The sequence below is a fragment of the Podarcis erhardii genome (genome assembly GCF_964252035.2).
Source record: "Podarcis erhardii genome assembly, chromosome: 16".
Lineage (NCBI taxonomy): Eukaryota > Metazoa > Chordata > Lepidosauria > Squamata > Lacertidae > Podarcis > Podarcis erhardii.
The window spans coordinates 33,008,906-33,031,699 of record NC_138514.1 but is presented as its reverse complement, the minus strand read 5'-3'; the positions used below and the strand labels follow the sequence as shown (position 1 = coordinate 33,031,699).

The 22,794-nt window shown below is 45.3% G+C and overlaps 1 protein-coding gene across 1 annotated transcript in view; it reads left to right on the top strand.

The window, feature by feature from the left end:
- AATF (apoptosis antagonizing transcription factor) overlaps positions 1-22,794 on the top strand; it is a 58,132-nt gene that overhangs the window by 5,921 nt on the left and 29,417 nt on the right. Inside the window, exons 3-8 of the mRNA XM_081844175.1 lie at positions 750-1,208; positions 2,263-2,400; positions 18,835-18,949; positions 20,244-20,451; positions 21,562-21,726; positions 22,490-22,573. Of these exons, the coding sequence (XP_081700301.1) occupies positions 750-1,208; positions 2,263-2,400; positions 18,835-18,949; positions 20,244-20,451; positions 21,562-21,726; positions 22,490-22,573 (1,169 nt within the window). The remainder of the gene's footprint in view (positions 1-749; positions 1,209-2,262; positions 2,401-18,834; positions 18,950-20,243; positions 20,452-21,561; positions 21,727-22,489; positions 22,574-22,794) is intronic.

The following is a 22,794-nucleotide window of genomic DNA, read 5'->3' as shown; positions in this document are numbered from 1 at the left end:
AGGGTGGTAAACTACAGTTCCCAGGATTCTTTGGGGGGGGGGAAGATTCGTGCAGGATTCCATTCACAAAACAAATACAATACATTGTTACGCAGATGCAATAATTACAACATATAGAGCGCAACAGGCTGAATGGTAATGTTTGTAACAAATTTCTTTACTGGTTACTTCCTAACATCAAGTCCAGAATGCACACCATATACAATCCTTAAGCAAGGATGTCCGTTACGTTCCAGGGCCCTTTCCTTAATCACATTTGAGGACTGCATAATATATGAACTCAAACAAGAATGTATTAAGGATGGAAGAAATATATCTGCATCGGCTTTAATTAAATAGGTTATACACCTTGCTTAAGGATTGTATATGGTGTACATCCTGGGCTTGATTCCTATGTTAGGAAGTAACCAGTAAATAAATTTGTTACAAACATTACCATTCAGCCTGTTGTGCTCTATATATGTTGTAAGGATTCCATGCACACCCTCCCCGCTAAAACAAATGTAAATAAACCCTTCATTTTAGTGGCACCTTGCACCTGACACCAGGTGATTGACAGGTGCATGGCCCTGCCCACCTGTCGGATTTGCCCCACAAGACTGATCTTGATAGAGATCTGGCCCCTGGAGCCGAAATCGTTCCCAGCCCCTGGTGTACACAGTTAAGCACCAGCTTTGACCTTAATGGATTGGGTGCAGTTTGTGACGGGTAAGTGTTAACAATTGTCTTTTTGTCTTCGTAATGGATAGATGAGCAGACTTCAAACGAGGAAGAGGAAACGGAGGAGGAGGAGGAGGACCAGGATGAGGAGGATGCTACCTGCAGCGTTGCCAGCAGCCAGGAGGAGGAAGAAGAAAGGAAACAGCTGGGGAAACTGAAAGAAGAAGCTTTCGTTTTCCAGGCTGTGGACGACTTTGCGAAATTTGCAGAGGGGATGGACGAAATGGGCAGTGCAGTGGAAATGTTGGAGGAAGATGAGGAAGAAGACAGTGTCGAAGAAGGCAGCGGAGATGAGGAAGAAGACAGCATGGAAGAAGGCAGCGAAGGTGGAGTGACGTCGGAGGAAAGCGCCGCGGGGAGCGAGGAGGAGGAAGAGATGGTGGCAGCGGATGCGAGGGAGAGCAAACATCTCGGGGGGCTGTTGCCGTTCTCGAAAGACCGAGTGGCCGAAGAAGTTGCTAAAGGAAAAGCCGTGAAGAATCAAATAGGTCAGTGGGCAGCCTCTTCTCCCATGTGGCCCCCGATGAACGTGGGAAATGTTAGCTGATAGAGTTTACGTATACGCAGCAGAAAAAGTCAGATCTTAGTTCAATGAATACTTGCCTGGAGCACACCTTCAGTTGAGAGGTATTCAGGCTGAGACTTGGTATAAAATGAGAACTCTTTTGTTTGTTAAAGGAAGTATATTATTATCTGCTTCTCCTCTTCTCTGACACTGTTTGGGCCAAAGTAAGAGGGGGATGAACAAGCGATCGGCTTGTCATGGCAAAGAGGAGGGGCAGATCCTGGGTGCTCTTGCCAGCGTATTGCTTTCAATGTTTAGGAAGCTAATAAGGTACTGTTTGCCATCCCTCTGGCAGGCAGTTGTGGGGGAGGCGAGGGAATACTTGGGGCTTTGATATGTCAGCCATGAACGGCCATAGCTGCAAAAACAAAACACCCCTGAATGGCTGCATCTGAGTGGTAGAGCATCTGCTTTGCATGCAGAAGGGCCTTGGTTCAATCCCAGGCATCTCTGTGTAGGGATGGGAGAAACCCTTGTCTGAAACTTTAGAGAGCAGCCGTGTTTGTATTTGTTTTATATAGCGCTTTATTGTTAAAAAAAACACAAACCCACCCAAACAAAACTCAAGCCAGTTTTTGAAATAACAAAACAAGATTATCAGTACTAACAGTTCAGAACAATACTGAGCTACATTTAATTTAATAATACAGTGGTACCTCGGGTTACAGATGCTTCAGGTTACAGACTCCGCTAACCCAGAAATAGTACCTCAGGTTAAGAACTTTGCTTCAGGATGAGAACAGCGGCGCAATGGCAGCAGGAGGCCCCATTAGCTAAAGTGGTGCTTCAGTTTAAGAACAGTTTCAGGTTAAGAACGGACCTCTGGAACGAATTAAGTACTTAACCCGAGGTACCACTGTAATAATAATAATAGGTGGACCAGTGGTCTGATTCAGTATAAGGCAGTGTCCTATGTTCCTATTTAATTACAGTGTTTTGTCTTTCTCTTCTCTACCCTGCTCCCCGCTTTACTAAAGCTCTGTGGGATCAGCTCTTGGAAGGGCGAATTAAACTGCAGAAGGTTCTCCTGACAGCCAACCAGCTTCCCCAGCCAGATACTTTCCTGGAGTTTAAGAAAAGAGGAGGACAGGAGTTTGCTGCTGCACTCAAGAACAGTAAGAATCTCTCTCCTTTCCCCAGACAAGACTGGTTTTGTGCTTGTATTTTCTGTACTTGGGCAGGAATCAAAATGTATGTTTGGAAGCTCAAGGTGTGGTTTGGATTCTCAGCTGTGTTTGGTGCAGAGTACCATATTGGCCTGAATATAAGCCTCACTTTTTTCCCAAATTCCGACCATGAAAAGTTAAAAGTGCGGCTTAAATTCCCGAACTTACAAAAATGTGCTTTTACGATATTGCTGCTGAAACAGACATACAGTAAAATGGGTGTGAGTGCCTGCGGAATTTTAAGGAAGCGGCTTATATTCAGGTATTGTCTTTTTTTTCTTTTCCCTCTTTGAATTTTAAAGGTGTGGGTTATATTCGGGTGTGGCATATATTCAGGCTAATACGGTATGTGGTTTCTTCTCTGAACCTAGCCAGGAATTGCTGCAGTCCCCACACCTTAGTGTAAAACTAATCCCCTTTTTCCTGGTGAACACTGGCAATTGCAGCTCTGCCTGGGAATTGGGGTTCTCCTAGCAACTCTCAGCACCTTTGGCAAACTACAGTTCCCGTGGCAGAAGCCATGACTGTTAAAGTGGTATCAGAGTGTAGGGTGCAAATGTGGTTTTAAGTGACAGCTCACGTGATGCTAATTCATCAGCGATGAACTTTTAAGTGGTTCCTTGGTGTTTTCCCAGATCCACATCAAGTGAAGTGCTTTATAGTTCACACAGTTAGCTATAGCTTTAAACCAAGTTCCTGCTTTTCCCCTTTTTGCCTTAAAAGGCAAACTCCCACCAATATTAAACCTGACCTTTTAGTAAAACGTGTGCCATTAACGTATTTAATGAGATGCATTACAAACTGCAGCCAGCGTCGTGTTTTCATTACAAGTCCAGAAACCACGATATCATTAAAGACCTTTAACAGAAACAATGGTTGACATTTTGATATTTCCCATAAGCAAAACACTGCAATGAACATGGAGTTTAATATATAAATTCTGTAAAGAGGTGGGATTTTATATATATTAAAAACCCTTAAAAAAAAGAAAGAAAGAAAAAAGTTAAAAGAAAACCATACATTTTATTTTGCACGGCTCCTGTTATTTGCATCTTGAGCTAGACAAGTGTCAAATATCTAGAACTAAAACAGTTTTTTTTAAAAAAGATTGTTATTGGCTTATGCATGATATTCGGAAGCTTTTGGCATGCAAGATTGTTCTAGTCCTGCAAATGTAGGTCATACAGTACAACCCTAGTTTAATCAAAAGTAACTTCCATTTTGTTCAATAGTGCTTGCTTCCAAGTTAGTGTGGATGCCATTCTATCCTTAGATCATTTGTCTTCTAATCAGTTGAACTGATTTTTTTAACATCTAATTTTTAGCTGCCTTGAGGTGTCTTGTCTTCGCTGACACAGCAGGATAATGTTTTCTTTCTATGAAAGAGATATATTTTAAAGTAAATAATGCATATCATGAAAAATCTCAGCACTGGGGCATTTTCAAGATACTTAAGGAAATGTGGGCACTTGCTCCCTGATCCTCTGAAACAGGTTTCATTGAGTTCAACAATGCCTCAAAATTTGATGAAGGCTTCTGGGTAACAGAGGCTCCTGTTTATGAATACTTTGGAGGAGGAGGAGGAGGGGCACTGTTTTGTCACCAGTTCTGCGCACACACAAGACTTGCAAGATATACGAGTTCTGTCTGGGTCATTTTACCTGTCGGTGGTCCGTTAGCACTTAAAAGTTGTCACTAGTGAGTGAGGTTCTTGGGGAAGGCCGTAGCTCAGTGGTAGAGCATCTGCTTTGTGTGCAGAAGGTCACAGGTTCAGTTCCCCACATCACCAGGTAGGGCTAGAGATTCTCATTCCTTAAGCCCTGGAGAGCTGCATGCCAGTCAATGTAGACAGTACAGTATAAGGCAGCTTCCTAGGTTTGCTATATACCGTGTTTTTCCGTGTATAAGACTAAGTTTTTTAACCAAAATATTAGGTTTAAAATTGGGGCTTGTCTTATACACGGGTAGTGCTGAGGGGTGTTTTTTTTAATTTGGAGTCGCCCAAAATAAGGGTCGTCTTATACACGGAAAAATACGGTATATTTTTGGGGGGGTACCCCTTTTGACTCTTAAGAATATAGACTTCTTCCTTAAGTCAGACCATTGTTCCATCTAGCTCAGGATTGTCTGCACTGTCTGGCAGCAGCTCTCCAGGGGAGTCTTTCTCAGTCCTACCTGGAGGTGCCGGGAATTTTACCTGGGACCATTTGCATGCAAGGCGGATGCTCTTCGTCCTCAGCTATGGCCTTTCCCTCTTGAGCAGCGGATTGCGGGCATGACAAGTCCCATGCAAGTTGCATCATGGGAGGCTATTGCTTTGTGGAGTTTTAAATGGAGATAAAAAAAATATTTCTGAGAACTGTGGCACAGGGGCACCTGTTTTCCTACACACACAAACACCGTTTATGTTACATCTTTTGTATCTTGGCTAAGCCACCCCAGCATGGACTGGCTCTTCCTTGCTGCCTGTGGATCTTGGATTCTGGCGGATGATTTACTGCAAAATTGCTTATAAATTGAAGTAGAAAATGTTTTGCCGACGTGGCAGCTTTCAAGCTCTGCACCCATTTGTCACCCAGCATTTTCCCTTTGTGTATAGAGCAGGAATTAATTAGGCTGCACTGCAGGGGGAAAAAAGTTTATGGCCATAATTTATATGGGGTGGTTCTTTTTGTTGTTTTCTTTTAAAGGGGCAGTGTTTGTTTGTTTTTGTTTTTTAAAGACCTTTGGAAGCGGGGAGGGGATACCCACATAACGCACATCCCTGCTTTAGAAAAAATTGAATATGCAATATGCATTAGAACACGGATAGAATATCTATCTATCTATCTATCTATCTATCTATCTATCTATCTATCTATATCTCCTGCCCTGGAGTAGACCCATTGAAAAGAATGGACCTCTGTTAGTCAAGTCTATTTATTTCAATGGGTCTACGCTTCCAGACAAACCTGTTTACCATGCCTTCATTCTGATTCGTTTGCCAGAAGATTAAAGAACACTGGTAAGTAACGAGCGTTCATTCTGATTTGTTTGTGGGAAGGTTAGATGATGTTGCTCCAAAGCAAGTGTCATCATCCTGCACTTTCCAAGGCATATTCTCCCCGCATGACTTCCCTTATCGCAAAAATGCCCATCTTTAAAATAAACTTTAAATTGTGTGGCCTGACTTTGCCTTTATGTGACTGATTCCCAGCTGAAAATAGCAACAGTGTGGAAAACCCCAGCATTATATATAAAGAGAGAGCACAATATATATTTTGGAAAGTTATTTGTTTGTTTGCTATACGTTTGGGCACCTCTTAAGACAGGAACACCAAATTTCGTGTGATGGATTCTGAGCTCAAGGAGCCTGTTTTCATCTATTTTGGGATGTAAGTGGATACCATTTTTGAATCAAGATGGGTGAGCTGGACCTTTCAAAATTGTGCTGATTTTTATTTTTATTTTTGTTTCTTAGAATTCCTGAGCAATGCTGTTGTAATGTAATATTCAGTACATAGGTAATATTATTTGCTGCTATCATTAGACCACTTAACCACCTCCTAAACTGCTGCCGCTTTCCTTTATATCAGCAGTGAAAAGGTGTCGGTTGTTTCAGTTTTACACTTTTGTTTGTGAAGACTGTTTTGTTCTGGCAGGCCTTTTGGGAACAGACTGCTTTTAAGGAAAGAGCTTTTAATGGCCCTGTCCTGTTTTTACTATCTGTGTTTTTCTCTCTGTAATTTTAATAGATTTGGTTTTCACATCCTTTTAATTCCATTATAATTTAATTAGTTTTTTAAAACTATTGTCTTTTATATGTTTTTTCGCTTTCTGTGCTTTAGCGGTGTGTATTTTTGTGTGTGTGGTTTTTTTGTAAGTAGCCTTGAGTCCCAATTCTGGGAAAGCATGGTTTGGTTGGGGGGGTATTTAAAAATAATAAATAAATGTTTGTTTAGTTATTAAAATATTTACATACCACTATGTCATTAAAAAAATTATCAAAGTGGCTTACCACAGTAAAATATAAAACTCTACAATAAAAGCCATACAGAAAGTTAAAAACATACATCAACTTACTATTGTGGAAGGTTGTATTCTTAGTTGCCTGTCTAGGCCTGGTGGAAAAGAAAGGTTCTCAGAAGGCATTTAAAAGTTGTTGTTAAAATATTTTATGTATTTTCCGAAGATACAGGGTGGTTCACAACATAAAAATACAGTACAGTGCCTGCTGTCTATTTATTACATTTATATAAGACTGTTTCCTCAAATTAGCTCAAGGTGGTGTAGAATGGTTCTCCCCTTAACATTTTATCCCCCCAACACAGCCAGATGAGTGGGGTATAAGTAATAAAATCATCATCATCACCACCATCACCAGTAAGTTCAGATCTTACTCAGCTCTGAAATTTGCTGGATTGACTTCATGTCAGATGTACTCTCTCAGCTTCTCGCCTTCTCTGCAGGGTTGTTGTGCAGAGAAAATAAACAGGGTGGGTTGTGGGGGGAGGGTCTAAGAACCATGTATATACTGCTTTGTATTATTACATTTTATATCCCGCCTTTCCTCAAAAGACGCACATTCTGTGGTGCAATGGGTCGGTGTGTCTGGCTGATAACCAGAAGATCGGTGGTTCAAGCCCACCAAGGGATGACTGTGGGCTGGATTCCTGGATTGCTGGGGGTTGGACTAGATCAGAGGACAGCAAACTTTTTCAGCAGGGGACCGGTCCACTGTCCCTCAGACCTTGTGGGGGGCTGGACTATTTTTTGGGGGGTGGAGGAATGAAAGAATGCCTATGCCCCACAAATAACCCAGAGATGCATTTTAAATAAAAGGACACATTCTACTCATGTAAAAACACGCTGATTCCTGGGCCGCTGCAGGGCAGATTTAGAAGGCGATTGGGCCGGATCCGGCCCCTGGGCCTTAGTTTGCCTACTCATGTTCTAGATTAGCCTTTCTCAACCTGTGGGCCCCCAGATGTTGTTGGACTACAACTCCCGCCATCCCTAGCTAGCAAGGCCAGAGCTCAGGGATGATGAGATTTGTAGTCCAACAACATCTGGGGCCCACAGGTTGAGAACCGCTGTTCTAGATGATCCTCGGGGGTCTCTTCTCACAATTCCTGACAGAGTGAGAATTTGAACCCTGGTCTCCCAGGTTTTGTTGGGACACGGGTGGTGCTGTGGGTTACACCACAGAGCCTAGGACTTGCTGATCAGAAGGTCAGCGGTTCGAATCCCCATGATGGGGTGAGCTCCCGTTGCTCGGTCCCTGCTCCTGCCAACCTACCAGTTTGAAAGCATGTCAAAGTGCAAGTAGATAAATAGGTACCACTCCTGCAGAAAGGTAAATGGCGTTTCCATGTGCTGCTCTGGTTCGCCAAAGCGGCTTAGTCATGCTGGCCACATGACCCGAAGCTGTATGCTGGGTCCCTCGGCCTATAGAGCGAGATGAGTGCCGCAAGCCCAGAGTCAGCCACGACTGGACCTAACGGTCAGGGGTCCCTTTACCTTTTACCTCCCAGGTTCTAGGCCAATGCTTTAACCACTATGCCACACTGACTGCCTTTGTAGCTGCCTTGAAAATATTGCCAATTCATGACCAGGTTTACAGCTTGCTTTTAGTCACCTACTGTGAGTTACCATATCTCCAGTGACCTCTCTCTCTCTCTCTCTTCTCCCCCCACTCCCATAAATTTGTTTTCTCTTGCCACTGCTCTTTCAACTCCTCTCGGGATGCTTGTGTTTAGGGGTTTTGCATGTTCAATTAATGTTAGTGAGTTTTTTTCCCCTCCCCCCAACTTTCCATAACAATTGCAAGACAGAACTAGCAATCTGAGCTTGATTTGCACATTAAAGAGACGCATTAATTAAAAATTCTACTCCCTGGTACGTTTCCCTGGGACCCTTCTATTCTTTATACAGAAAAAGGTCCGCGATTCTCTGTTGGGTCTCCCACATCAATTCCATGTGGCGCATTGATCTTTTCTGTGTTCGTTTTTTTTTAAAAAAAGAAAGATCTTGCTGAATTTCCAGAGGACTGTGTTGTTGATTTTCTCTTATCCACTCCCCCCTAGCCCCCTTTCTCTCAAGTCAGGAATAACACCGCACGTTTTTAAGGCTGAGGGAAATAGGAGTGACAGTCAGTGGTGGGCTGAGAAGTGTTAGGTATAGAAATTCAGCGATCAGGGAAACTGTTCTTCCTCATTGCTAGGCGTTTTTTAAGGCCCTGTTTAGCTGGGAGCGATGGTGGTGAATGCTTCATGTATCCAAGACAAGGGTAGGGAAACTTCCTCAGCCCAAGGGCCACATTTCTTTATGGGCAACCTCCTGAGGGCCATACGCCAGTGGTGTCCGGGCCAGAGGCAAAAATAGTTGGAGCAGCAAATGTAAATAGCACCTTTTGCAAAATAGGCCAGTTTTTACACACACACACACACACACACACACACACACACACCCATCCTGGCATGCGAGACTCCAAGGTCACCCAGTGAGCTTCATGACTGAGTGGGGATGTGAACTCTGATCTCCTAGGTCCTAGTCCAGGCACAGGCAAACTCTGCCCTCCAGATGTTTTGGGACTACAACACCTATCATCCCTAGCTAACAGGACCAGTGGTCAGGGATGATGGGAATTGTAATCTCAAAAAATCTGGAGTGCAGAGTTTGCCTATGCCTGTCCTAGTCCAATGCTCTAATCAACTACACCACACATAGGCTTCCTAGAGTACTTCTGCTATGGGGCAGCTATGTAAATTAAATAGGTAAATAAATAAGGGGAAAGCCAAATGTCACTTAGAGAAGGGTCTGAGATATTTCCCTTGAAGCTTGGATTTATTTTATTCTTGATTGTTTCATTTGGTTGTTTCATTTGATGTTTTAATGTGCTGTAAACCACTTTGAGATATATATATATATAAAATGAAGTATGGAAATGAAATGAAAAATAATAATTTTAATAAGGAACGGGGGGGGGGAATATAACTTATCTTAAATACCATTGTAAACAGTTAAAATCGTTAGTAGGATTGGAATATCACTTGTAGTTTAATGGTGTATTTTGGACACAGTGGAGAGGTAAAATATTTGGATTATTATAAAAGATGCAGGAGGAAATAATTAACAGTAGGACCCACAAAGGGGAGGAGGAAAGTCCAGGAGATTCCTTGGAATCTTGTTTTTATGTTGGATGTTGGACATGGGACTGTGAAATTTTAATCTGAAAAACCAAACAAATAAATTTATTATGAAAAATAAATAATAAATTTATTATGAGGTATAGAAATGAAATGAAAAAGAGTAGGGGGAAAAATTAATTTCACTGCCAAAAAAATAAGCTGCTTAGACATTCCGCTGCAGCAACCCTAACCTATGTTTAAGGTGGCATTTAGTAATTAGCTCATATCACCGGAGTTTCTAACACAGGTTTCTGCTACCAGACGTCAATACGACTTTTACTGTGGGGAATCTGTCATAAGCTACTTTTGAGAGCTGCTTGGAGCAATAAAGTGAGATCTAAAAACAAAACAAATGGGTGGGTGGTAGAGCACGCAGTGTTGTTGGCCGATAGATAGCCTTTGTCGCTGGTAGGGCAGGGGGCAGAGCCTATGATGGGACCTGATTGGTTTTAATTAAAGCTAGTGATGATGGGGGCTTGTGGAGGGCGGCAGACTGAGCTTAGTGCTCATTCGCCCTAGTCTCCAATCTCCACCAAGAGTATGTGATCTGCGTGTAGAGAAATGGGAACTGCAACTCCCATTAGCGCCAGCAGACATGGTCCTTGTCCGGGAATGGTGGGAGTTATAGTTCATCGACATCTGGGTGAGGATGTAGAAGGACCTGGGCTCAGTCCCCGACCTGTCCAGTTGTCGGGATTTCTAGTTTCTGGGAAAGACCTTTCTCTGGTTGAAACCCTAAAAGAGCCGCCACTGCCGCTGCCGATCTGAGTAGACACTACTGTACTTGATGGTCAAATAATCTGCCATGGTATAAAGCAGCTTCCTATGGTCCTGCTGCTTTCAAGCCATAATTTTGCACTTTTTCTTTTTTTAATTAACCCTGGCACCTTGCAGGATCTGACTGCTAATTACCAAATCTTTCCCTCCCTCCATCCCCTCTGTTTACAGTTCAAGCTATTTTATTTATAGCTAATCTTCAGCAGGCACTGTTTCAATCACTGCTAGAGCTGGAAGCCTGTACTTCATGCTGTTGGAGAAACAGCTGGGAATCCTAGTTATTTAAACAATATATAAATCATTTAATCTTGTAACAAGTAGGGTTTGTTTTTTCTGGGGGAGGGGGAGAGAAATCTGGCACTCTGCAGCAACACTACTTTTGTGGGATGGGAGCAGGAGTATGTCGGGAATTGGAACAGCAAGACATTGGAGGGTGGGGCCTTCTTTTTAATAAACATAAAATGGATTTCTTGAGAAATCTGTCATTTTTTTTTAATAGGCGCTTGCAGAAAATTGGGAATAGCCTCTTAGCTTTTCTTTTTAAAAGTTTTGTTTATTATTATTTACAGTGGTACCTCGGTTCTCTTAACGTAGTATCTTATGGAAGACCGTCCGAGTTCTGAAACGTTCGAAAACCAAGGCGCAAAGGGCTGGCTGCAAATGCAGCTGAGAAAATTGAAAAAAACACGCAGCGGAAGCCATTTGACTTCCGAGGCCCTTCGAAAACAGAAGCAATTACTTCCAGGTTTTTGGCGTTCGGGTTCTGAAACATTCTTCAACAGAGACATTTTGAGAACCGAGGTACCACTGTATTACCCACCCTTCACCCTAAGGTTGCAGGGAGAGTTGCAACATTAAAACACAGTATTAATAACAGCTTTAAACAACTTAAAATCGCCAAAATAAAATGGGTCTTAATAATAATAATAATAATAATAATAATAATAATAATAATAATAATAATAATAATAATAAATTATTATTTACACCCTGCCCATCGGGCTGGGCTTCCCAGCACCTTGGGTGTCGGAAGCCAGGGTAAAGAGATGCGTCTTCAGCATTCACCTATAGCTAGACTATGAAGCTACCAGATGCATCTCTGTGGGGAGGGAGATTAGGGGTGCCACAGCAATGCCTTCTCCTGCCCTCCCCAAGCATCTGAGGGTGGAGGAACCACCAAGAGGTTACCTTCTGCTCCTCTCACACCTGAGAAGGTCTGTAGCGAAGGAGGCTGTCTTTCAGATATTATGCATGCCCTGGGAGGGTTTTTGCTCTGAAGAAATATTTTTAATGAAATCTCGGGACTAGATTACTGCAGTGCGCTCTGTGTGGGGCTGCCCTTGGGCCTGGTTCATGAGCCAGACCTAGCTTAGCGCTAGAGCGCTGAGGGGACTGATGGTGATGCCTCTCCTGAAACATCTGCTAAACTGGCTGCCCTTCTACAAGTTCTTGTATTAATATACAAAGCCCTGAACAACTCAGGCCTTAAGGACTGCCCGACCGCTTCTGTCCCATGAGATCATTCACAGCAACTCTCAAACAATTGCTGAATTAACTGATGGCAGCCGCCACTAATATTTCTCTAAATCAGGCCTCTCTTCCTTCAAACAGCTGCTGAAAAAGGTTGCGTCTTAGCTGCCTACCTCAGACTATATAAAGAGATGGAGCCAGGCGCAGCTTAGTAGGGAGGGAGTTCCACGTGCGAGAGCAGCTGCTGTTGAAAAGACCCTTCCCAAGCCATGTCTTCATCCCACATACGAACCACGAAGAGGGTCTTACCTGTTGACCTTAAAACACAGGAAGGTTGATAGGAAAGAAGGCGTCCGTGCAAATATTTAGGCCCCTTGCCTTTCAAAGCTTTAAGGCAGGCACCCCCAAACTCGGCCCTCCAGATGTTTTGGGACTACAATTCCCACCATCCCTGACCACCGGTCCTGTTAGCTAGGGATGATGGGAGTTGTAGTCCCCAAACATCTGGAGGGCCGAGTTTGGGGATGCCTGCTTTAAAACGTGAATGCGAGCACCTTGAATCGAACCTGGAAAACACAGGAAGTTGTCTTACAATGAGTCAGACCAAAGGCCCGTCTAACTTAGCATTGCCTACACTGACTGGCAGCAGCTCTCCGGGGTTTGGGGTAGGAGTCTCTCTGCCGGCCCTGCCTGGAGATTGAAGCTGGGACCTGCATGCAGAGCAGGTGCTTCAGCCACAGCCTTAGCCTGATAACCCGCACCCCAAAAAATGTTTGCAGGAATTTTTCTGGGTCGTCAGGGAGCGGGGGCAAAGGTTGAGAGCACGCTGATTTCTCACAAAAAGTTAGAATAATCATGCCTGCTACACTTTGCCTCTTTAGTCGCTATAGGTTCTATGAATATACTAGAAACTTAAATCTTGTTTTTAAATGGAATATGGGGATTATGGTTCATCCAGAGCGGGAGGGAAGGAGGAACGCCACACACACATGTCTGTCTCCGTCCCCCCCGCTTCCTCTGTGAACGGCCATGCTTCAAATGCCAACCTTTCTGCGCTAAATCTGGCGGATAATGGCGGCTGGGAGGACGGCGCTGACTCTCCTACAGGCCACTGCCCAACTTTAGGGGATGGTGACGCAACGGAGCGGTGGCGTAACTTCTTTGTTGCCAAAGTTAGAGGCCTTAAAATGTTAAAGCTTATTGTTATTCTGAGTTGATAATCTCTCCCTTGCTTTAATAATTTTTCCTCATGCCTGGATAGCCCGCGAGTTGCACGATAATCACTCACACAGCTTTGTAATCAATGCCCAAAGTAATAGGATTCCGCTGGCCAACGGCAATTAATAAATTTGTGTCTCTCTCTCCCCCCCCCTTTTTTTAAAACACTAGCAAGTCGGGCCTGAAATACGACTGACTGGCTTTTGCTCATTTGCATATTTATTGCAGTGGAAAAATTCTTGCGGAATGATTGATGTTGAGCCTGCCTCTTGAATTCCAACCAGTGCATTATTATGAAATGAAAAATGCCAGCCATACAGTTGATTAAAGTTGAAGACAGTGGAATCAGTGTTTTTTAAGATTGTGGGAGAATTAAAGGCATATTTTAATAGATGTTGACAAGAAGTGAACTAACAAAAGCAAAGCAAAGGATTTGCTTGAAAAGATTTAATCAAACGTGTTTCTTGGGGGATTAATTGCTGGGGATGACTAGCCTAGCGCCTGGGGTAGGCTGGGGAGGGGGGGCAGGCGGGGAGACGGTGCGGGAACCGGGGGGGGGGCGGTCCTAGCTTATGGGTTTGAATGAGAAGTATTGTTCTTGGGCCAACGTATTGAGCGTTGCGTTTGACCTACGGTTTAACTCCGGTCTCAGAGCTGTCTGTGAAAAGGAACGAGAGCAGTCCCTCTTAATCCTAAATGTCCAAACTGGACAGGGAAAAGTGACGTACACCCTTGGTTTCACCGTAATAACTTGTCTTGAGTTGGGGCGGGGGGTTCCAGGAGTAGAGAATATATATATTCATGTTGGTCTGTATATTTGTAATAATTCTGTGCCTGCAATATTTTGCAGCTGTGTGCGTGTACACCGAGCAGCTGAGCACATAAGCGTGGATGGGGGAAGCCGTTGGTGCCCTCTAGACTACAACTCCCATCATCCCCGGCCATGCTGGCTGGGGCTGATGGGAGCCTGGAGTCGAACGACATCCAGGCCCTTCCCTTTGCTAAGGTGTTGAATTATCACCAACCCAGCAGCGGCTGAAGGAAACTTCTGGCCATTGGTCCATCTAGCTCTGTGTTGTCTGCACTGACTGGCAGCAGCTCTGCAGGGTTTCAGACACACTCAGCCCCACCTGGAGATGGCAGGGATTGAACCTGGGACCTTTTGGGTGCAAAACAGGTCGTGCTCTGCCATCTTCACCAAAAAATAGATTCAAGTCCTCATGGCTCTGAATGAAGAAGGGTTGGATTAAATAGGCACATAGGAAGCTGCCTTCTATTGAGTTAGGCCATTGGTCCATCCAGGCCAGTATCCCGATTGGCCGTGGCTATTGAGGATTTCAGACCGTTGACATACCCAGCCCTGCTTGGAGATGCCAGGGGTTAAGAGCCTGCTTTGTCAGGCTAAAGGCCCATCTGGTCCAGCATTTAACTTGAGCAAAATCGCTGTTGTCAGGGTGGGTTAGGGTTGCATGCGGAGGGTTGCATCTTGAGGGCTGCCGTGTGTGTGTGTGAATGCATGCAGTATATTTTGTATATCAGGCATAGGCAAACACTGGCCCTCCAGATGTTTTGGGACTACAATTCCCATCATCTCTGTCCACTGGTCCTGATAGTTATGGATGCATTGCTTAGGAATCAAGGGAAGCAAAAAGTCAATGAAGTTTTGAGATCTGTGGTTCAAATCATCACTGTTTGGAATGCTTCCGTCAGCCATCTTTGTTCAGAATGGCTTCTAGCTATATCTAAACATAGATGAAAGCCTGCTATTTGATCTCAGGAACCGTCATGCGCAATCTGGTTATAATATTTTAAGAGTATCCAAATTCATAGCACACAAACAACTTTCCAAAATATATAGCAGTTAACAGTAAAATTATTAATTATAGGTCAGAAAGTTAAAAACAAGTTGGCCTCACCCTCTTTGAAATATAGTCAGCAGTTAAACAATATGCGTTATAAAATAAAACTACAGATTAAAAATTATAGTTATATTCAGCTTTGTCTTTCTCAGGGTTGACCCGCTGAAATGAACCAAGGTAAGTCATGTCAGTTTAACTTCATTGGGTCTACTCTGAGTAGGACTCTTGTTGACCACTACCTATAGATTGTATCCAATCTTAGTCAAGCTCAGAGTAGACCCACTGAAATTAATGCACTTGTCTATCGGGTCAGCACTGAGTAGAACTTAGTTTAATACATCCCTGTGCATCTAGGTATAGTCATGACCATACATTTCAATGGGTCTCTTCTGAGTTGTACAAACATTGGACACAGCCCACAGCAAGTAAGTAACCAAATAGAGACTTCAAAGCTATTTAAATGTGTTATTGTTACTATTCTTAGTAAGCTAAACTGGGGCTAAATGATTTGACCCCCCCCCTTTTGTCAGTTGCTTATAGCACGGTCTTGTGCTTGCTTACTCAAGAGTTAAGTCAGAAAGTTTTACATGGGAGCATTTTCCCAGTCACAACGTAAGCCTCACCAGGGACAGATCCACTCATTTAAAACACACCCAACACACATTTAAAGCCCACAATTACTCTTCAAAAGAATCATGGGAGCCAGGGATACAATTCCCATCACCCTTAATGAACCACAATTGCCAGGATTCCGGGGGCGGGGGGGCTAAATATGCTTTAAATGTAGGGTACCTGCTCCAGAGGTAAGCCCTCTTCAATAGGACTTATTCCCAGGTAAGCAGAATTAAAGTTATGGCCTCGTTTACTTCTTTTGTGGGGTGTGTGAAGGGATGCTTGTTTTATTCATTTTCTTACAGGGAAACCCCACCTTGCAGGCTGCACGGGACACACACACACACACACACACACACACACAGTTATTTATTTCAGTTTTGCTTAAAAAAATTTAATTTATCCAAGCAAACAGTTTGTATGGGATGGTGAATTTCTCCTCAACCTGTATTTCTTTTGCACCTCTGTTCCCCCTCTCTCTTTCTCTCTGAGCCTTTTCAGGCAGTGTCTCTCAGACCCAAATATAATAACCTCTGTTGCCGTCTCTTTTGCATATGTTGAGTGTCAGCTGCAGCGGATGTGACCCCCTTTCCACCACCCCCCTCCCCGGGCGGCCGCCGCTCCTCTCCTCTCTCCCTGCCGTCATATATCTTGCGGCGCTCCTCGCCATTCAGGAATAAACATGTGTAATGTGCTTGATGGCGAAAATAATTCCCCACCTTATCTTCGCTTTGTTCTCTTGCCTGCCTGCCACTTGTCACACAGGGTGATACGATGGCTCCTTTTGTGCTTCCTCCCTCGCCACCGCGTAAGCCCCCATTTGCTGTAAATGGGTTTGGGGGCCCACCCCCATTTTTTAACAAGATGGCAAGCTGAAGGTGGGGGGTGGCTGGGTGGGTGAGAAAAGAGGAGTTTTCCTCCGTCTCCCCAGTCCAAAAATACGGGCTTACAAGCAGCCTTGTGGATTTTAAGCAGGGGTCAGCAAACTTTTTCAGCAGGGGGCCAGTCCACTGTCCCTCAGACCTTGTGGGGGGCCGGACTATATTTTGAAAAAAAAAATGAATTCCTATGCCCCACAAATAATCCAGAGATGCATTTTAAATAAAAGCACACATTCTGCTCATGTAAAAACACCAGGCAGGCCCCACAAATAACCCAGAGATTAAAATAAAAGGACACATCCTACTCATGTAAAAACAGGCAGATTCCTGGACCATCCGTGGGCCGGATTGAGAAGGCGATTGGGCCAGATCTGGCCCCCGGGCCTTAGTTGGCCTACCCATGATTTTAAGCATTAAGAAAAACCAAACAGCCAGCCTATTTCCACCCCTGCACACAAATATTTATGAAATGTTAGGGGATATGTGTCCCTACTTGACACTTAAGGCAGGCATGGGGAGTCCTTTCCCCCCCAAGGTGTGCATTCCGTCATGCCAATGTTCTGAGGGCCACATCAGTCATCAAGACTCTGTGATTGGCAGGTGTGACCTTGTTGGTGTCAACCACCACTGTGTATTGCATGGTTGCAGCAGCAGGGCCTTCTTGGTGGTGGTTCCACCTGCTTGTAGAATGCCCTCCCTCGCGACACGCCATCTCTCTCTCTCACTATTGACTTTTCAGTGGAATTCAAAAGGCATTCTGGTTCACCCAGCCTTAGGATGGCTGAGAGATCCATGTTTCCGGCAACCCTGAAATCATCAGTTACGAGACTTCGTTCATCCATTTAAGCAGCTTTTATAGGGTTTCTAGTGATCTAGTTTTAGTTATGCTTTTGCTGCCCTGGACTCCTTTGGAAAGAAGACCAACGGGATATAAAATAATGTTAATGGCCAGACACACAACAGTCTCCATCTAGCCAAGCAAGAGGTAGTTTATCTCGGTTCAAGGGTGCTTTTCCCAGCCAGGTAAAATCACCAGAGGAGGGTTTGAAGCCAGGCCAGTGAGGGATGCGACCTTAGCAGAATCCCCAGGGCCGAATTGAGGAGACTTCAGGGCCACATTGGTTCCACCCTCCAAAGCCTGAGGTTCCTCAACCCTGAATTAAGGCTGGTTAAGAGGAGCTGTACCTTAGTGGCCAATTGCCCCCTTTGCATGCAGAGGGCTCCAAGCTAAGCCCCCGGCGTCTCTGGCTTAAAAGGCTCCTGCAGGAGGTGATAGGATACACCTGCCTTTCCCTGAAGCCCTGGAGAGCTGCTGCTGGTCAGAATAGGCAGTATTGGACTAGATCAGTGTTTCCAAGGTTGGGTCTCCAGCTGTTGTTGGACTACAGTTCCCATCATCTCTGACCACTGGTCCTGCTAGCTAGGTATGATGGCAGTTGTAGTCGAAAAAAACAGCTGGAGACCCAAGATTGGGAAACCCTGGACTAGATGGGCAGGTAGTCTGAGCTGGTTTAAGGCAGCTTCCTACATTCCCACTCCCTCCCCCTAAGAGCAGTGGTGGAGAACCGGTGGCCTTCACAGGTGTAGTCAAACTCCAGTTCCCATCATCCTCCAGTGGCCCAGGAATGATGGGAGTTGTAGTTCAGCAGAAGGTGAAGGTCCTTCAGTTCCGCACCCCTTTCCTAGGACTCTTTCTCACCTTCCCTTTGTTGGGAGTTCAACAGAAGGGATCATTTCGTTTGCAACTTAAGAGTTAATTCTGTTCTCCCAAGGTGGGTGGGAGGGGCAGAGGTGTTGCTTAGCAACTAGCCAAAGTGACATGATCTTTGTGGAGGTAACACATGCTCTGCTTGGGTGTCTAGTTGAGGCAGGTTTAGTTGCACCTAATTCTTCTCTCAAAAAGGCAGGCCCCTGAAAGGCAAAATCTCTCTGTTTATTTCTTCTTGAACGGTGCACTGTTATTGTTTATTTTTGCTCTGAGAAGCATTAACCGGGATTTCTTTCCTCTCTGGGCTCCCTCTGCGTTATTCAAGCGACTTTGCTAGCACCCTTTGCATGTCTTAATTCTTCACCGCTTTCACCGTTCTGGATTCTGCAGAAAACTCTTTGTGGCCAGCGTGCAAAGATGTGCAAATTTATTCCCATTGTTTGTTCATTCGTTTTCTTCCCGGACGAAGAACTTAAAAGTGCAATGGCAAATAGCATGGTCTTCCTGCTGCCATCGGAGAAGTCACATGGGGTGGGTGTGGACGTGTCAAAACTGCTGCCCCACCTGCCTGCAAGGTCCTCGATTATTCTCTCTCTCCACCCCCAGCCCCCCAAATCTCCTGTCTTTGAAGCTTTTCTGGTAGTGACTCTTTGGGAAACATTAAATGCCATTTCCATTTTGTTCCGCAGATCACAAAGCCCTCAAGGCTTTGCTGAGGACCCTGGTGGATCTCCAGGACGAGCTTTTGCACCAGTACTCGGGCACAAGACATCTGGTAGATGGAGAGCAAGGGAAAGAGGAGAGGTAACTGCAAAAACAATGGCAGTTCTGTCGACCTCAGGGATGAGGCTGGGGAAGCTTTCGCCTCTGGCTGGAAAGGGAAAAGGCCCATAGCTTAGTGGGTAGAGAATCTGCCCATCTCAGGTTCAATCCCCGGCCTCTCCAGTTAGGGCTGGGAAAGACCCCTGTCTTAAACCTTGGGAGTTGCTGCCGGCCAGTGTAGACAGTACTGAAGTAGATGGGCCAGTGGCCTGCCTTGTTATAGACCAGCCTCCTTTGTTCCCAAGTTCCATGTCAGTCGGAGGGCAAAAAGTGGGTGAAGCGATTGGTTCTGGAACTGACAGCTGTACAATAAGCTATGCTCCACCCCTGGAAAAGTTAAAGAGGTTTTTATTATGTGTTTTGTGTTCTCATTTTGTATGTTTATGTTGTGAACGGCCTTGTGATCTTCAGATGACCCCGACTGCATGCAAATTTAATAAATTAAATGATAATTAGGTTTTTTTTTTGCATTCTGCCCCACCCTGCCCCTATGCGTCTCTGCACCGAGGCATGCAAGAGGCATTATGATCTCAGTTCAAGAGCACATTCCAAATGCTGTAACTTTTCCTCCTTTATGGGAGTAGGTGTTGAAGGAGGGGGGGAAAGGAGATTTGTCAAGTAATCCTCAGGGGGAGAACCCAGCAGTTAGGGACTCACTCAGAACTGTCATAAGGGAAGATGAGGTTTGGGGAGGCTCTGAGAGCACTTGTGAGTTGGCTGCTATCATCTGGAGAAGATTTCGGAACAAGGGTGCTGTGCTGCTACTGGACCAAGTTCAGAGTGCTAATATAGGTATATATAGAGCCCTTACAAGGTTGGGACCAGTTTCCTTGCAGGATTGCTCTACCCCATATGTGCCCATTCAGCTCCTTGGGTCTGCAGAAGTGGCACGGCTATGGGTCCCACATAGTTCCACACTGGTGAGAATTCAACTTTTTGCTGTGGCAGCATGAACACTCCCTGCCTGTTGACATTAGGCAGGCGTCTTTGATGTTTCCGGCGCCTGCTTAAAACATTTCTGTTTAGGCAAGCCCATCCAGATGTGTAGATGTCATGTGTGTTTTTATCCCTCTTAAGCCAATGTTGCTTTTCATCACCTTCTGGAGAGGTTTAAATACTTTGTTTTTTAACCCGTTTCTAAACCAATAATTTCAATGTTTTATATTTGCTGTAAGCCACTTAGACGTCACCCCCCGCCCCAAATAATATAGTGGTGTATTGCTAAATAAATAAATGCCTTGAGTTAGGAGTTACATGTTCTTGACCTTGCCTTTAGCAACGAAGAGATCCCAAGCGGCAATGACGACAATGACCAAGCTGAGACGGAAGACAAGGAGAGGAAGAGGCCACGCAAGCGGAAGCTGGGAATGGACGATTACCCAAAGTTCGCGGCCAAGCGGTTTGCCGACTTCCGGTCCTATCGGAACAGCACGCTGCAGAAGTGGCATGATAGGACCAAGCTGGCTTCTGGGAAGCTGGGGAAGGCAAGAGTCGCTCCTCTCTTTTGCGGGGTGGGCGCAGGTCATAGGTCACGTGTGGCTTGTGGCTTCCTTGCAGTGCTAAGATTCCATTGCAGTGCTAAGATCCCATTGTCAGGGAAAGCTGCATCTTGTGCAGATCCCCATTTTGAAAACCTAAAAGGGAAAGAAAAAGCTACATAAACAGGAGCGTGCATGTAAAAATGCATTGTGAACTGCCCTGAGCTCTATAGGTGAAATGCGGTATACAAATTCAATGCATACTTACTTACATACATACATACATACATAATAGCACCTGCATCAATAAATTGAAAATAGTAATAGTAAGAAGAAGAAGAGGAGTTTGGATTTGATATCCTGCTTTATCACTACCCTAAGGAGTCTCAAAGTGGCTAACATTCTCCCTTCCCTTCCTCCCCAACAACAAACACTCTGTGAGGTGAGTGGGGCTGAGAGACTTCAGAGAGGTGTGACTGGCCCAAGTTCACCCAGCAGCTGCATGTGGAGGAGTGTGGAATCGAACCCGGTTCATCAGATTACGAGTCCACTGCTTTTACCCTGCCCATCTGGCCGGGCCTCCCCAACCACTCTGGGCAACTCCCAACAGAATATAAAAAACACGATAAAACATCAAACTTTAAAAACTTCCCTAAACAGGGCTGCCTTCAGATGTCTTCTAAAAGTCAGATAGTTGTTTATTTCCTTGACATCTGACGGGAGGGCGTTCCACAGGGCGGGTGCCACTACCAAGAAGGCTCTCTGCCTGGTTCCCTGTAACCTCACTTCTTTCAGGGAGGGAACCACCAGAAGGCCCTCCTTGGAGCTGGACCTCGGTGTCTGGGCTGGACAATGGGGGTGGAGATGCTCCTTCAGATGCCTCTGGGAAAATCCTTGGCTGACAATTTAGGAAGGAGGGTTAACTAATTGGAGGGAACTAAAAATGCTCTCTGTGGTCCAGCCATCTATTGGAGACAGGTAACTGAGAACGCGAGTTAAAGCCTCACTCACGTAGGAAATACTTCCCAGCTTATCCACTGGCACAGAAAGCTTGGGGCAGGGGAACAGAAGATGGCTTTCCCTGCATTTGTCTGACCTTGGTTAATGTCCCTCCAGGGTTTTGGTGCCTTCGAGCGTTCCATCCTGACCCAGATCGATCACATCTTGATGGACCGAGAGAGGTTGCTCCGGCGGACGAGGACCAAGCGGTCAGCCTACAGGGTACTGGGGAAGCTGCAGCCAGCCCCTGAGACGTTGCCAGCGACTTTACCAGGACAGGCGGTAAGCTGGAGATTTGGGTGGATGGGCTGGTGGTGGGGAGTGAGGAAGGAAACAGATTGGCTGCTGCGGTTTGAGAGCAAGGCACCTTTCTTGTTTTGAGAAGATCGCTGGAAGAAGGCAGGCCGAGAAGGAATTTTGTAACGCAGTGGAGCGAAACTATTGTAAGGTTTGCAAGCGAAGCTAGCAAAAGGTCTTTGACTTGCCATAGGCTATATTCCCTGAGCTCCTTTGGGTTCTTCTTTTGGATGGGGAATAAATTTAATAAATGAGTAAGCTGCGGTTCGGGGATTTTAAGCACCAAAGTGACGATGGGTATTTCCACAGTTTCTTAGATTTCTGTTGGGGACCCTGTCGTAACCTGCTACTGGGGAACCCCGACTGGGAAATTGGTGAGGCAATGGCTCCACAGAGTAGGGGAGAGAGAACAGGCTTGGGGGCACTAGGTCCTGGTCCTCTGAACCAGATATGGGGATCCTGTGGCCCTCCAGATTTTGATGAGAAGACTCCCAACTCCCATCAGGCCCAGCCGGTGTGAACAGCGGTTGGAGATGATGGGAGTTGTAGTCCAGCAACACCTGGAGGGACCGCAGGTTCCTAAACCCACATCATTAAGCCTCTTTGAGTTTATTTTATAACGCCAAGTTGGGGTATGTCGTTGTGGCTTCTCAGCAGCTCTGTGGTCCCAGGGCCCATTGAGAAAACAGCCTCTTGAGCCCAGATTCAAGCCCAGAGAGTCCTCTTGATTTTTCTCTTGCCTTACTAGGAGACCCTTCCGCCAACAACATCCAACGCGCACCTCAAAGACCTGGACGAGGAGATCTTTGACGACGACGACTTCTACCATCAGGTGGGGGCCTTGTGGCAGTGGGCGGAAACTTTTAAGCTGAGCAGAAAAAATTGCAAGCACCTGCCCCTGTGTGTCTTTGCCCAGATGTGCTCCGCTTTTCATGCACATAAGTGAACAGCTATCTTGGGCCCACCACCCATTGAGAGATAGCACTGTTTCCTTTTTCCACGGGGAGCTCCTTTGTAAAATGAATTGGGGGGGGGACTTTTGTAGCTGCGTTC